This window comes from Anarhichas minor, unplaced genomic scaffold (genome assembly GCF_050575085.1).
Source record: "Anarhichas minor isolate MPS153535 unplaced genomic scaffold, ASM5057508v1 ptg000088l, whole genome shotgun sequence".
Lineage (NCBI taxonomy): Eukaryota > Metazoa > Chordata > Actinopteri > Perciformes > Anarhichadidae > Anarhichas > Anarhichas minor.
The window spans coordinates 357,735-374,647 of record NW_027466534.1 but is presented as its reverse complement, the minus strand read 5'-3'; the positions used below and the strand labels follow the sequence as shown (position 1 = coordinate 374,647).

The 16,913-nt window shown below is 42.5% G+C and overlaps 1 protein-coding gene across 1 annotated transcript; it reads left to right on the top strand.

The window, feature by feature from the left end:
• Positions 1-3,570: 3,570 nt before the first annotated feature.
• pou2af1 (POU class 2 homeobox associating factor 1) lies at positions 3,571-15,170 on the top strand. The gene is made up of 5 exons (XM_076081992.1): positions 3,571-3,687; positions 6,684-6,811; positions 11,011-11,050; positions 11,143-11,417; positions 12,006-15,170. Exons 1-5 carry the CDS (start codon positions 3,672-3,674, stop codon positions 12,432-12,434), a joined length of 888 nt encoding a protein of 295 aa, XP_075938107.1. The 5' UTR covers positions 3,571-3,671; the 3' UTR covers positions 12,435-15,170.
• Positions 15,171-16,913: the final 1,743 nt, after the last annotated feature.

Here is a 16,913-nt window from a genome sequence, read left to right as displayed (position 1 = left end):
CTGAGTTTCTGCTTGCGGTTTCTGAACGTTGCTGGCCGGTGAACCTTGAAGAGCATGCAGGTGTTTCCCTGCAACACTAGACCGACCAACACAGAGCAGTTTCAGGGTCAGGATTAAATCGAGTCTCTAGATGTTTGTAGCTGTTCACGATGCTGATTTGATGAACAGTGTTTTCTTCTTGAGTAAGGATGCAGAGGAAAAGATGCACCGACTGAAAAGTTCAGTGCTCAGAAAGAGGGAAAATGCAACTGAGCTGCAGGAAATATCACACAATGAACTGAATATCAAACAGTTGTTTCTAACTAAGTATTTCACGATCTTTTTCCAAACCTAACTATTTCAACATCTTTTATTAAACCTAACTAAATATTTCACCATCTAAGAAACAAAAAAGTGTGTTGGCAGTTAGTCCTCATTCTGCTTGGCCCCAAATATATATATTAAACATGTGATATAAGTTGGTATCTTTGAAGTTAAATCAATTTGTTCCTGTCAAACCTTTAAACCGTCTCACGAGCCTCTTTCACGTTTCCAAAAGAGGAAGTCCACCACAGTGAAATGACTGGAAACAACACAACTGCCGGCTGCGTCACAACCATTTGCACCTAACATCGTTTAATCTGCACCTGCCTTTCAATCCATCTATGGAAATAAGGCAAACAATCTATTTCATCGGAACCTGTTCAGAGATTCAATGTTACAGGGAATGAGAATCTTTTTTTCCCGTTAAACTGGTTTCTTGTTTATGAGCTGAAATCGACTGACTTCCTTGTAATCGTCTCAGAAAACGTCAACAAACGACATATGATCTCTGCAATGAGGTGCTCTGTGTGTCGATTTATGTAACCGCAGTCATTTTGAGACATTAACACAATTACCTCAAACAAATGACACCGTTGGCAAGAAGCCTGGCAGCTAATGCCGGTGTGTGTGTGTGTGTGTGTGTGTGTGTGTGTGTGTGTGTGCTCTTTATTTGACTGGATGGTGCCAACAGGCCTCAATTTGGGAGGAGGAGGAGAAGGAGGAGGAGGAGGAGGAGGAGGGGGAGGAGAAGGGGGATTTTGGGGATTTAGCCTGTATGGCCTGAGGGTGAAGTAAAAAACGGTCAGGGGGGCATGTTGTTGCAGTCAATATCGTTTTATACTTGTGTTTTTGTGTGTGTGTGTGTGTGTGTGTGTGTGTGTTTTTAACTGTCTTCTCTTCTTAACTACCTCTTTTGTGAGGCATCACTCATGTTTATCTGAATCACAATTAACTTAAATAAGACAAAGGATTTAAATGTCAGTATTTATAGCAAATGTACACAAAGTTCATATCAGCTTCAACAGGTATAAAGAAAGTTTTTTTTCTCATTTCATAATATTTTGTGCCCCGAAGAGAAGCAAAAGTCCAGCAACGTGTTATTTCCTCCTATAAAGTCTTTTTAAAATAAACTTACGTCTTCACAGGAAACAACTTAGTTAGGTTAAAGCAGCAGAACTGCTGAGTTAGGTTCAGGACAAGATGATGAAAGATCGGCCTGCGTAAACACAAATGCATTATAACGCGCAGACTGAAACCAACTAGCTTACACATTACTAAGCGTCACAAAATGATGAAATTATCGTACATCGTGGCGCTTTCGGCATTACTCCGCCCACGTCTAGCTAACCTGTCGGATTAAGCTGGAACATGAACCTCGACGAGATGTTGACTCACCTCTGTTTCTCCAGTTGAGTTTTGAACTAAAGCCTGATGACTCTTATCGAGATCTTCAGATTATGCAGCATAACGACTGTAAAATGGACACATTCTCTACTCACATGCCTCAACAGGTCAACGTGGGCAAACTCTCCGGTCTGACATACCGATTCAGATCCGGCTGTGGGGCTCGTACCTCTCCCATGCTGGCTCCACTCCACTGGTGAATTCTGGATTCATTTCAGAATGGTGCTGATTACCAGCAAAGTGCTTCCTGAACAAGCCCCAGTATGCAGCTTCATCCTCGTGTTGCAACACATTGAACTATTTCAGATGGTTCTGAAACGTTCTGTATGAGTGTTCATGTTAGTTTAGATATTTTTAAAGAGAAATAAAACCCATCTTTTCAGTCAGTCTTTCATGGAGTGTTTTATAATCTAATGTTTTTTGTTGCTAATTATTAAGTCGGATTCTATACAGTATCTTTATTGTGTGTTTTTATGGTTCTAGTATTTATACATATCTTATTTGTTATTTTATTTCACTCTAATTTGACTTAATCAACGTGTTTTTGTTTTTATATTGAATTGAGTTGAATTTGATGCTGTTGTATTTAATTTTATTCGCTGCCTTTCTTTGATCGTCTTTCTGAAGAAATCGTCGCTCATTGTTGTTGGACTAACGTTTTGAAGTCTCAAGTTCGGCTTTTTAGCCGTCGCCATCTTGCTTTTTCTCAACCAGTGAACAGGAAGTGACCATATCTGGACTGAGGAGGAGTGACGTAGAGACGCTGTATACGTCTCTGGTAGAGACCTGTCAATCACTGTGTAGCCCCGCCCTAAAGCATCCCCTGCTTTATGGTCTGTTTGACTCTAAATGGACCATAATGTACTAAATGAACATCATGCTGTATTGAAGAAGACTTGAAACTAGAGATTGAGACCATAAACTCATGTTTACAATGTTTACTGAGGTAATAAATCAAGAGAGAAGTAGAGTCATTTACTCATAGACTTCTATACAACCAGAGGAGTCGCCCCCTGGTGGACACTAGAGAGAATGCAGCTTTAACTCATGAAGCGCTGGCTTCACATCTTTTGATCCTGAGATTCTCTTGTGATCAAATCCAGCTGCGTTAAAAGGTAACATAACTCCTGCTAAAACCCGAAATTGACGTTTTACATTTCTGAATTTGTACGAATTAAACAAACAAGACACAAGATGTAAGTTAGTGAACTTTGGTGATTGGTGTATCTTTGCACTTTTGACAGAGCTAGGCTAGCTGTTTCCACATGCTTCCTGTCAATATGCTAAACTAGGTTAACCAGCTCCCTGCTTAACACACACACATGAGATTGATAGCGATCTTCTTGTCTCAAACCAAGCAAATCAGCGTATTTTAAATGTTGCTACATACCTTTCAATTTGATCATAATAGCTGTATCAAGAACACAATAAATTAATTGATTGTTTAAATGTGAACAACTTTTCTTGCTTATGGATGAAACCAAGAGCTTTATTCATAACTTTTGATGAAAGTCACAGAGTCTAATCTTTCTCAGACAAACCTTTTGTGTAACTTGGTTTGGTGGGGAAGGCTAGGAAGACATACACACACACACACACACACACACACACACACATACATTATTTGCATCAGCGATATTTTGATATATTTGTCTTTATCTGTCCGTGACGCATTTGAATGTCTTGATGCCATTCTTCTTTAGATCTTCATTTCTGCGTCATCGTGGCCTTTTTGTTTCTTTTATAAAAAAAATGATTTTTTTCTTGTAGTTATGATTAAACTTAAACAGTATCAGCACCTGAAACCAGATGCATGGGGGGGGGGGGGGGGGGATGTGAGGCGAGAGAGCTGTGAAATCCCATGGGGGCTGTTAGCTGGCTTCAGGCTGCTATAAAGCCCGTCAGTCAACCCGCCACTTTGATTTTCTTCAGTTTAACTATATGATATAATCCAGATAAGCAGTATGCACTGGGAGAAATGTAAGTACAAAACATCATTGCTGTTATATTTTTTAAAAATCTCAGGAAAACTCTCTCATTGCAGATTGTCCTATTTTATGTAAATCTGACAAATTGACTTGAATAATAATCTAAAATCGGCTTTTTATTTGTTCGTTTTGAATTGTTCAAATGGGAATTTCGCTTTTTGTGTACGTTACATTTCTTTGATGAAGTAAACACAAAAACATGAACTTAATATTATGTTCAATATAATGCAATCCAGTACGATACATACAGCCATTGTGGAGCGTAACTGTTCTGTCTTTACTCCAAGTTATTTTTGAATAAATATCTGGTTGGAAACGTGACAAAACGTGTTCGATTTTCCAATAATTGTAATTAATTGTCAAAATGAATTTGACTGTTCGCTATCAGAAATGAACTAACGGATGGATGTGCACAGTGTTCAGCGTATTACATGTCATTTAGAACATTTCATTTGAGTTCTTTAAATGACCAACAGAAGGAAAGGACAGTTTCAGGATCAGCACTGAAGCTGTTGCGTCGGACTCTTTTGGAAAGAGGAAGGTGTTCATTTTGATGTTGGCTGTGTGTTGCTATAAGGCTGTAATCTTGATATGCAAAATGGCAGCAGGCTTCTCCACCGCTGTAAAACACTGCACAGCTGTGGAGCTTCCTCTTTTTTTTGCTGGCATGCGCTGATTGTTTATCCGTCTGTGTTTGTTCATGTGTGATTGTTTAAAACACAACATCTTCTGTTCATTCAGGTTTCCGTTCAGAGGTCTGTTACAGTTATTTAAAGTTTGCATTTATGCCATTTATTTCCTTGTGTTTTTTTGGAACAGATCCTTCTGTATGTTGGGCACACTTTTTCACAATTTAAGTTCTTTAAAAGGATCTCTGTACGACATTCAGAGCATTAATATTAATGATAATAAATTGGTTGCCGTTGTTTGCACTGTTAGCGTTGTTTGCACCGTTAGCGTTGTTTGCACCGTTAGCATTGTTTGCACCGTTAGAGTTGTTTGCACCGTTAGCGTTGTTTGCACCGTTAGCGTTGTTTGCACCGTTAGCGTTGTTTGCACCGTTAGCATTGTTTGCACCGTTAGCATTGTTTGCACCGTTAGAGTTGTTTGCACCGTTAGCGTTGTTTGCACCGTTAGCGTTGTTTGCACCGTTAGCGTTGTTTGCACCGTTAGCGTTGTTTGCACCGTTAGCGTTGTTTGCACTGTTAGATTCTACGGCTCAGCTGTTGCCAGTTGAGAGCCGCGTGGAAGCAAAAGTTGCTCTGAATTTACTTTAAAAATACATAAAGATGGATTGAAAGTGCTAGATTATGATTGATTTTTCTATCCGAACACCCTCTTTGTGACGCGGGAAATAAATTCTAGAGCTATCTTACACCTGTAAGGAAACATTTTCTTTAGTCTAGTACATTTTGTCAACCCCAGGCTTTATCCAAATGTGTAACCAGGGAGAAGAAGACAAAGAGCTGCTCACTCTTCACTGATAAAGTTACTGAACCGTGCAACTTGCTGTTATAAGCACCACACTCTTGCATGTGGAAATGTCCTCCAAACACATATTGTGTAGTAGACCCTTCTGTCTGCTTCTCTCTGAATGTTTATGTAGTTTCTCCAAACATCTGATAATATTTATGTAAATAGTGCATTTAGTTTCCAGAAAGTAGGTCATATTTCATCATGGAATGCAGTTAGTGACAGTGTGGGCTCCATAAAGATCACAGACTTGGTATGTCACCACACCGTTGGGTTTGTCTACAGAGGGCTACTTATCTTATCCTGTCTGACCTGTGCAGTGAAATATATCAGCTACAGATCGGAACCTGGACAAGATACCACCAGGACACCCTCAGTCTAACCACAGACGTCAAGTAGAGGGCAGAAGCAGCAACATACTCATGTCATGATATCATGACACCAGGGTTTCCCTCGAGTCATTGAGGCAGGGACAGGACGTTTGGGGAGAAGGATGCTCGGATCATATTCTGTGCATTTTTATACCGAACTTCCTTCTGCACTCAGGTGTCAAATGAATAGAAGTATGATGTCATTTATGGGATGTTGTACCAACTTGATGGTATTGTGCAGTCCATATTCTAATAAAAGCATGGTGACTTATGGATACAATGGAGTCCTGCTGGTCTCTTTGGTGGTGGTGGTGCATGTATGAAGATCACCCATCAACATCTGCCATCTGCAGAAAGCTCACACTTTGAGGCCTCGGGCGTACAGTACAGAGGCTTTGAGTTTATTCAAGAGAGGCCCCGTCGGTCGGATCAGATTTTTGCTCATGCTTCTACTTGCAGAGAGTCATCGACTTAAACATTTGGACTGACAGCCTGAAGTCAGAGTGTCTCCAGAGGACACTGAGTCCTGATGTTTGTGTACATTACATACTATGATATGTATGTATAATAATCGTTTGACCCATGCTTTTAATAACTATCATAGTCAGAGAGGACGGTTATGGTTTGATTGCAGCCTGTGTGGTCATGTGACCAATAAGAAATCATATATTATTTAGTTGTTTTGGACAGAATTTACTTCATTGTGTGAGCAGCTGTTGCATCATGGTGCAAGATTCAAAATATGTTGTGAATATTTATGCATGCAAAATAAATAAATCTATGACAATAAGTCTCCATGTTGTTGGTTTGCACAAAGTGCCCGACCCTCAAAGGGTTATTTTACCGCTCCGTCTTAAACTTAATATTCTGCTCTTTCTCCTAAACTTGGCAAATAAAATAAGCAACAAAAAAAGTCAAGATCTTCATCGTAATCCAGCATAAAGTCCCTCGTGTAGTATGAATACATCATTATTCAGACTATTGATAAACAACATGAAGATGAGAGGCTGCTGTATTTTGTAAAATTGTATATTTATATTAATAACCTGTTAATAATATGTCTCTGTCTCTCTCTCTGTCTCTCTCTGTCTCTCTGTCTCCCTCTCTCTCTCTCTCTGTCTCTCTCTCTCTCTGGCCTCTCTAGCGCCACCACCAGGCCTGGCCCGGTCCAGACCGTACCAAGGTGTTCGAGTCCGAGACCCGGTCAAAGAGCTGCTGAGGAGGAAGAGAAGTCTGGAGCCGCACAGAACCAAGATGGCGCCCCCTGCTGCGGTGAGGACAACATGACATCAGTCTTAAACAGTTTTAATCCCTTTTGTGACATTCATGATGAGATGCGATGATTCCTCATCACACATTTACATACTGGTACATTTGAAACATCAGAAAAGTTTCCCACAGGTTGTTGGGAACACATGCTGAGCCTCCGGCCTTCCCAAAGAAAACCCCTTCGCAAATATTGGAACGGCATTCTTCCCTGTAACTGTATGAGAGCAGCAGACAGTCATTGAACAAACAAGCGCAGGATTTACTGTGGCAGCAGTTACGGTGTGGAGCAATGATTGCTCAGGAATCACAATCTGTTGGACTAATCAAACATTTAAACACCAGAAAACATACCAGAAATAAAACATAAAAATACTTGCCAATGTATTCATCTGAAAAACAAAACCACAAAGATTTGTTATGTTTGTTTTAATCGATTAGTTTGCATGATAAACTCTTTGACGTATGAATCACGTCTGAATAACATCACTGCGTCTCCATGGGGACGTTCTTCACCGATCACAGCTGTCATGTGCGTAGATGATCTTCGTGCTTCCTGCAGCCGGCTGACTGCGGCACAGATCACAAGACACATGCAGAAGTCTCTTTTTCTTCTTCAACATTGTTGAACAAATTATAGATGTCATTTTCAAGCGCTTTACGCAAAGACCCCCGTGGGGCCATCAGGATGAGAGCAGTCAGGATCCAGGGGCCTGTCTCGGGGTCCAGGTGTTTTTCCATGACAGTTACAGCCGTCCCCTGCATGGCTCCAGGGCTGGGCACACAGCCCTATGCAAAATCACTTGCAGCCTTGCCAAAAAGCCCTCCCACTATTTATTAGTCCTACCACACCAGGAGAACACACACACACACACACACAGACACTTCACTGATATTATGCATTCTATATCCCCATCACAGCTAAATGCCCGACCTTAAACATAAAGTAAACCTTTTTTTAAATTTGAAACAACAAAACTGAATGTATCAGCAACGTACACAGGAGTTTCTTGAGCTGCTGTCCATCAACACATACAGTATGTTTATATATATATATATATATATATATATATATATATATAAACCTGATTCTAACCTGAACCTTCAAACCAAGGCTGAACCCTCAAAACTGACAACTTATCCTCATACAACTGTCCACCGTGGACAGACCCAGATCCTCCAGCAGAGACCGGTCCACCGTGGACAGACCCAGGTCCTCCAGCAGAGACCAGTCCACCGTGGACAGACCCAGATCCTCCAGCAGAGACCGGTCCGCCGTGGACAGACCCAGATCCTCCAGCAGAGACCGGTCCGCCGTGGACAGACCCAGATCCTCCAGCAGAGACCGGTCCGCCGTGAACAGACCCAGATCCTCCAGCAGAGACCGGTCCGCCGTGGACAGACCCAGGTCCTCCAGCAGAGACCGGTCCACCGTGGACAGACCCAGGTCCTCCAGCAGAGACCGGTCCACCGTGGACAGACCCACATCAGGCTTCACCTGCAGCCTCGGACCTGCTCCAGAGCTCCAGAGGGAGGAGGACTTTAAAGTGTGACAGTTCCCTCAGAGGACAGGTCTTTGTTTGTGCAGATTTGTCCGGTGTGAACGACAGCAGGCTGACATAATGTAAAAAGGATTACTGCTTAGCCACCGAGCTTTGGTTTCAGATCCTTGTGTTTGCCGTAGTGCCTCGTTGTTAAAGAGCCCTCAGTTTACTGTCAAACACACCCAGTCAGGACGCGCTTCACCACAAATCTTATTGGGTTTGTTTGATGTTACTGAACCTGATCCAACCCTCAGGAACTCATTGTCCTTTTTTATTTGTCCAAGGACCAAATACGAAGCAGGAAAAATAAGCTTCCTGTGACTCAAAGCACTCAAAGTAAAAGTGACATTGGAGGAGTTTCGTGTTGTGTAATGATGGAGCGCTGTAAACTCTCCTCCTGCTGTCAGAGCTGTAACACTAACCAGCTCCTCCGGACCTCTGCAGTCCCTCAGGCCTCTGACAGCCCACATGCCCTGCAGGACCGTCGCTGCTGCTCCTTTCAGATTCTACTGCGCTGCTTTGTAACTCACCCTCCTAGGGACCATTTACATTTATGAGCATGTGCATGTCTCTCCAGATTTATTCAACGTTGTTTTTGTCCCATATATGTTTACATAATTAACATATTACTAATTTTTGTTCTGCAGTGCACTTGCCCTGTGACCAGTATGGATGACGATAAAGTTCATCTTATCTTACATGATATGCACACATATGTGAGCACATTAAACACTTCAGGACCAATGTGAAACCACAACATGTCAGACAAAAGACAAAAACATAATAGACGAGAGTGCTTAAGGTCATAAATGAAAAATCCCACATAAAAGTAACTTCATAGATCTTTAACTTTTAGTTTGTGTTTGTGGTTCAGTGCTTATTGTTTCTGGGTAAGGATCCAAATGTTCAGATATTTCCAGATTTATCAGATCAATTTTCATTCCCGTAAAAACAGAGGTTGTCAATCTTTTTGGATCTTTAAAAGGATTAAGATTTGGGTTCAAATAAGCATGTTTGCTACGCAAGTTAAAGTTAGTACAGGGAACTTTCATGTTGTGTTGATTCTGTCGCCCCCTGTGGACTAAAGTGGTAGTGTCTCTGAGCACCAGAGTCCCTTTAGAAAACCTCTCATGTTACTGCAGCAGGGTCTGACAGTCTGCCCCTCTCAGTCCTGGTTCTGGTTCTCCCGTGCCTCCCTTCCCTCCAGCGGGTCCAGCAATACGTCCTGGGTCTCCAGCAGCGTGGTGTCGGTGTTGGCTCCCAGAGAGGAGAAGCTCTGCTCCTGGAGGAGGAGGAGGAGGAGACACTGCTGCTGCCGGGAGCTGAGCTCTGCTCCTCCCTCCGGAGCTCCGACTGGACCGGTCTCTGCTGGTGGATCTGGGTCCGTCCACGGTGGGCCGGTCTCTGCTGGAGGATCTGGGTCCGTCCACGGTGGGCCGGTCATCTGGTTTCACCAGAATCCGACCCGGTGGCTCCGATGACGAGCGTTAAGAATAACTCTATAGAAACAGACCATCTTCTCTCTGATGGTCTCTTTACTGATGGAGGTCTGATAGAGGATCAGGACTACACTGAGACTGGTTCAGGACCAGTTAGAAGTACCTCACAGTAACTTTAAGTTGCATACTTAAGTTAATTTACATCTTTTGCAATGAACAACCAGGAGAAAATTCATTCAATGTGTCTGCAGATGCTCAAAATGGTTCAAAATGGGACCATACATTTCTGTGGACGTCAGCTTTTTTTTAGCGTCGACAATGTGACCTCCAGCATAACAACTAGAGCTTGTTCAGCCTATCCGATTGCCGAAAATGCCTTCTGTTATGTTGATCACTTAAATCTCTGACTGGTTCGTTTGCAAGATCAGTCGTGTTCGGACAGATGGCATGATCTCCCTAGAGGCTCGCAGAGATAACAACACTTTCAAAGTGGAAATGTCAGCGTTTAAATGTGTGAACTTGTCCTTTGAGAGGTTTTGAGAGTTTCAACTTTTGTTCACTTTCCTAATTTGCCTCCATCTGTGGGAGCAGCTGGACTCCACCCTCCTCTCTTTGAACAAAGCTGATCTGTTGTGAGACAATCGTATCCGTTGGGCCTCCAGGGATCATCACATCCACTCACGCAATCTCATCAATGTCCAAATTGCAGTTTGGAGGTTTTACAGTGAACTTTTGCTCAGTGAAAGACATTCATCCAGTGCGGTCTGCCTTGTTAGGATCTAACGTATAATCTTGTGAATCGCAGGTATATAATTAACAATATCAGTTGCCATTATGTATGGGAAACATAAATGATGCATTGATATATATACAGCTTAGCAGTAAATTAGGCTAATTAACAAGCTTGTCTTTTATCTATCCGGCCTGGCTGTTCTAGTTCTGGTCTAGTGTTTCGATTTTTGCAAAAAATATCTATTTATCTCACGTTTTATCATGTTAGAAAATTAGACAAACCCTTCAAGTTCGTACTTGTATGTGAGCACACGAACAAATTCCGGCTTGTATCTCAATACTAACAGACTTTAGTTATAGTCTCCACTCAGCTGCTGCTCACACCTGCACTCAAAGTGTATATACTTCATATTTATATGTCAACATTGACAGACATCTGGTTATGGTTCTACTGCAAATTATTGATATGCTCATCTTTTCTTCTTTTAAGGATGTGGTCACACACAACAACCAGTCATCATACACACAAGGTAGCAGCTGCACATTGATTCCTGGAGTAAAAAGGTGTGTCTCTGTCTCCGTCTTTGAAGACTAACACTCAGACTTGTCCTCCGTAAATCAGGGATGTTTGTCTCTGACATTGCCGAGCCGGCGGCGGCGGTCACTGATGGAGGGCTGCAGCAGTGTGCAGGGTGGAGAGCTGCACCGTCTGGTGGCGGCCTGCAGCCCGGTGTGACGTCGTGGTCTTCATCGGAATACAACCAGCAGGATGCCCCGGCTCAGACTCTGGCCTACCCTCCGACCTCCACCCTCACCGCTGACGTGTACATGCAGACTCTGTGCCCCAGCTACACCATGCTGACCTACACACACACACCGCTGCTCACCAACTTTGGGGTGAGGAGGAGAAAACTTTACCCCTTCTTTTTGGCATCTTATTACCCTGTTACAAGAAGTCCAATGCTTCCCAGCTATACTGTTTAAAAGCAATCTATTACCTTGTTGGTAAATTGGTTGGTGCCCCTTTGCATCAAAGAGTGATGCACTAGCTACTCCTCTAGCGTTAGTTTTTTAACGTGTCGGTACAGCGAGTAAATATACTCTCGCAACGTATCCTCATACAACGGTTCGTATAATATTTTACGTAAAGTTACTCCTCAAGTTTTCCTACAAATGTTCAGCAATATGTGTCGATTTCTGCTCCTTACATGCATTTACAAAATAAACTTCCGTCTTCATAGGAAACAATTTAGTCAGGTTTAATAACAGATGGTGAAATACTTAGTTAGGTTTAAGAAAAGGTTTCTGTGTGCTATGTACGAATTACTGTGCATTTATGTTTGGTAGGTATAGCTACGAACGCTCAATGAGATCAGCCTGATCTGTGACACAAGGGAGATACCTATGCGTCTTTGTTTGTGTCTTTGCTAGTTTTAGTTCCTTTGGGTTCATCGTGAACGTTTAAATCATTTGCTGTCGTTTCAGACCATACCTGTGGCCCCAGCACCCGGCTCCATCCCTCAGATGGAGCTCCCAGACTCAGGGTTGACCTACCTCCCCTGGGCCCAGCCGATCACCACCATATCCACCATGTCGAACCAGGTCCATTTTGGCCCCGGCTCTGCAGCCCTGCCCGTGTCTCCTCTGCTCCACATGCCCATGTCCATGTCTTTGACCACCATGATACCTCAGCTGGAGGCTCCTGGCGCAGATCATTCGCAGGTACTGGACATCCCGCAGCGACCAGAGCACCAAATGGACCCGGATCTACAAGGCCAGTCTCTGGATGAAGATCCAGTGGTGGATGCGGAGGCACCGAGCCTCCTGGATAAACTTCTGGAGGATCAAAAGGGTGACGGTGAAGAGGAGGACAAAGACTCGTACAGCAGCTCGCTCTTCATTTCAAATGCTTGAAAATATGAGAGTTCTTCTGTTCAAAGAGAGAAGCATTTTGTTTCTGTTTGTTCCTCAGGGACCATCTTTAAAGGATAATCTGGGTTCATGACAACTTGTATTGATTATGAAATATGCTTTAGGGCGGGGCTACACGGTGATTGACAGGTCTCCACCACATTGTCTCTAGTCTGGGAGTTGTCCTTGTTTTCGTCTGATTATAACAGTTTTGGTCGCCTAAAAAGCGTCTTATTTACTTTGCTGTTGTTTCCGTTAACTCCGCCCTCTCGTGTCAGTTCTGGTTGCAAGAAACCAAGATGGCGACGACCAAAATGCCGAACTAGAGGCGTCAAAACATTAGTCCACTTCTTATATACAGTCTATCACAACTCCCCCAAAATCCCAACCACTCAGGGACCCAGGTCCCAAGATAGTGTTTTTGGTAATTAATTACAAATGTATTCACTGATATGCACCACTAAAGCTGAATAACAGGGCTTAACTTCTGCTGTAAATCATCTCAACGGACGGAGCTTTTGGCCGTCATAAGACTAATTTCAAACGAGTATGTAAGATATATATATATATATATATAAAGGCTTTTCTTTACCTATGATTAATGTATATTTATGTTTGCAGCTGTTTCCTTTTTGCGGCAAATTCTGTCATTGGAAAAACAAGAAAACAAGTTGTCGCATTCAAGTATCATCTTGAAATCAAACCAGAAGAAGAGCTGAGTTTAAAATTCAACAAAAGTTTTTGCCTTTGCTTTTTTGAAGTTGTTTTTGTTCAAGCAGTCTGTTCTGCTATATTCTGTTAGTTACAACAGAGTGCATTGGGCCGTCTTACCTGAGGACTTTGACCCAGAACTCGCTGTTTCTCTTGGCAATGAAGGCCTGAGAGTCTCGGGGTTTCCCCCCCCCTTGGGGGAAACCGACATTGTGGGAGGGGCCTTAACTTATCCGTCAAATCTCACACCTGGAAACACCTAAGATCGTATCACAGGGAGAGAAAAAAAACACAAAAATGTGCTTATGTATGGGGGCATGAGAAGTTCGCTTCGGCTCATGTAAAAATTCATATTTGTGAAACCAAATCAAATGCTCAAGAGTGGAGGTTAAAATAGAGGATAGAGAACATGACAGACAGGTGAATGTAATTATGCATAAGAGGGGTTATGAGTTCATTGTTTTATGGGTTAACTCAACACGACGGCTTTCAGAGGTTTTTGTCATCGAGTTTGTTTTGTACGAACTTGACGAGAATGTAAGTGTGATTTTAAGAGGCATCAGAGTTTCAACTCCTGTAAACATTTACAAATACGTCTCTCATCGTCCGTCTGCTCTCTTTGATTATTGACAAATGATTTAGCCGATGACTCACTCGGTTAGCGTGTGTTGTTCTTAAAGTGCATGAAAGACTGAGCAGCTAACAGCAAAGATAAACAGTGTAAGGTAATGTCACGGAGCCTTTAAGTCCAGTCGTTCTCCTCTTTTCATCAGCACTAAGAGTATATTTCATCTTAAATGCAGATTTCAGGACGGTGGTGTCTGACGAGAGTGTTGAGGGCTGAGTCCCTTTAAAGACCTACATACGTCTCTGGGCCCAGAGGCGCTGCAGGAATGTGTCCGTGCAGAAAGCTTTGATAGCACGCAGGGCCACACGAAAGCACACAGAGACCTTAATCGTGGAGAGGTTGAGCCTCAGGGTCTCACATATCTGGCTCCAAAACCAGGCTGAGATACACATCCCACAATCCGTCCCTAATTAGAGGCCTTTTTAACCTGCCGCCCGAAGCAACAAATGCTTTTTACAAACTGACATCTTAGCGCCACTTTGTAGTAATTCATGCTGTATACAGGGCTCATAAGATGTAACTAATGGAATAAGTAAAGGTTACACATGTTAATAAGTCATTTATAAAGGAAGCTTGAATCACGCTGAGGATGTTTAGATCTGCTGGTGGATCCTTAAAGTGCTTAAACTGGGCGAACTGCATCTGCTGAGGAAGACCATGCGATACGATCGAAAGCTCTAGAGATTATAAAGTTTGACAGCTGTTGCTCACAAGGCCAAGAATGAGCTTTCAATCTCAGGTCTGATAATAATTATTGATTAAAATATGAAAATGTATAAATGATCAGGATGTATTGTTTCTTGAACGTAAACCTGGACCTGAGTATAGTTGTCTTCATGATCGGGGCCGTATCGCCCCATCTCTGTGCATTGTGATATGCTGGAACATAGTGTGTTTTAAGGTTTTCTGTGTGCTCATTTGATTAAACACAAACTACAAGTATGCAGTATAAGATGAGGTGATTTAATGGAGGTCTTGAGGGCCCCTCTTTAAGAAGAGGTCCCAGCAGGATTCATGAAATGGCCCTTATCTTTGAGGTTCATGTTTCAGTCGTACATATTCTCATCACAATAATCAAAATGACAGCCATGTTGCCAGTTGTCTGCTTTATCCACTTTGTAATCCAGCCAGTCTTGTATTATGCACCAAAGTAAATAAAGGTCTGAGTACACAATCAGAGCTGTTTCAGGTTTCCGTAGAGATCAGGAGGGAAGAACTGTGACTCATATTGTCAACATTTACCTTCTGAAATGGTCGAGAGCCGAGTAACCTTCTCAAGTGCTCTCAAGTGGTCTTTTAATATTTTAACTCGTGTGCTATCAAACTCATATCAAACTCTTTTTTTTGTACTTTAAGAACTTAAGTTTACTCATCTTTACAGGATTAAACCCAAGAATACATATTGTTTGCAGCTGTGCTTCATTGACATGTGCTGACGGGTGTAGTGGATCGGTGGATGGTGGCCTTTAGCAGGACCCAGAACCTAGAGGAACAGTAAAACATTTAGGTAAATATTCCGATTCACTTTGTTACCAACAGTTGGCCGAGAAGATTGAAATATCATTCTCATATCTGTCGGTTAAATATGAAGCTACAGGCATCAGTTATTTAGCTTAGCATAGCATAGGGACAGGAAACGTCAATGCTTCATGTGTTAAAGCTGCATTCTCTCTAGTGTCCACCAGGGGGCGACTCCTCTGGTTGTATAGAAGTCTATGAGAAAATGACTCTACTTCTCTCTTGATTTATTACCTCAGTAAACATTGTAAACATGAGTTTATGGTCTCAATCTCTAGTTTCAAGTCTTCTTCAATACAGCATGATGTTCATTTAGTACATTATGGTCCATTTAGAGTCAAACAGACCATAAAGCAGGGGATGCTTTAGGGCGGGGCTACACAGTGATTGACAGGTCTCTACCAGAGACGTATACGGCGTCTCTACGTCACTCCTCCTCAGTCCAGATATGCTCACTTCCTGTTCATCGGTTGCAAAAAAAAAACAAGATGGCAACGGCCAAATTGTTGAGCACAAGGTTTTTAAAACACCAGTCCACAAACCAACGAGTGACTACGACCACTTCTTACATACAGATTATGGTTTTGAGCAACTTTGGCACCCGGCTCTAAAAACTTCGGCCGCCTCGATCTCTTGAGGTTAAGTCGTGATCAAGTCTAATAAGTGAGCTTAAGAGCTGAAGAGATGCTGGGAGGCAGGCTAGCCGTTTCCCCCTGTTTCCAGCCTTTATGCTAAACTAAGCTAACCAGCTTATATCAAGCATACAGATACGTCAGGAGTAGGCTATATATCTTCTCATCTGATTCTTGGAAAGACAGTGTTTCCCAAAATGTCAAACCAGTATATCTTCATATACGGAGAAAGCTTTCCAAAGGATTTCCTGAAAGCCCCGGAGGCGTCACAGCTCTGCACATCTTATACAGAAAACCTGCCAATCATCTGTCTTCACTATTGCTTCCCCGCTTGCACATCTCATTTATCTTGGTCTTCATCCTTGAAAAAAACAGCCTTTTGCAAGAGGCACAACATCAACAACAGGAGTGGTGATTGAAACAGCGCGGTCATGCTGTAACCTGCTCTTCCTGCTCTCAGACAACACTTATCTCTGAGAACAGTCCGAGGCGCCACACATCAAGATAGAAGGCAAGAGGATCCTGCATTGTTTTTACCACTTTTTTAAAACATCTGTTCAACTGTTCTCACGTGTAGATCATATCTCTACATCTAATAAGAGGGACAATGTGGGTCGAGTGTTGATTCCAGGAATGTTACGGTTCAATAGAGTTATTTAGATTAATCTGTGGGTGGAGGTGATCATTGATCAGTAAATAAACCATTGACATATAAAGCATTACTACTGGGAACAGCCCATATTTAGTAGATATCCCACAAATAATTCCGTATCTTATCCACATAATGATGAACAAGAAAGTTTAAAGACCACAAAAGCCCTGAAAGGGTGAGAGGGGACGTGGAGGAATCCAACCAACACCAACCTGTCCTCCAGGAGGCAGCTCTCCTTGTGGACCCAGAAGTCAACGTTGATTTATTTGTCACGTAACTTGCGTACTTCAGAAACGACACTTCAGTCGTCATTTCAAACTCAACCACCATCTTTTCTAACC

What these genes read in the sequence shown, in the direction of transcription:
- pou2af1 (XM_076081992.1), top strand. An exon ending in CCAGTCATCATACACACAAG is followed by an intron (nt 11,051 to 11,142) that starts GTAGCAGCTGCA and finishes TCCGTAAATCAG; the next exon opens with GGATGTTTGTCTCTGACATT. An exon ending in CGCTGCTCACCAACTTTGGG is followed by an intron (nt 11,418 to 12,005) that starts GTGAGGAGGAGA and finishes CTGTCGTTTCAG; the next exon opens with ACCATACCTGTGGCCCCAGC.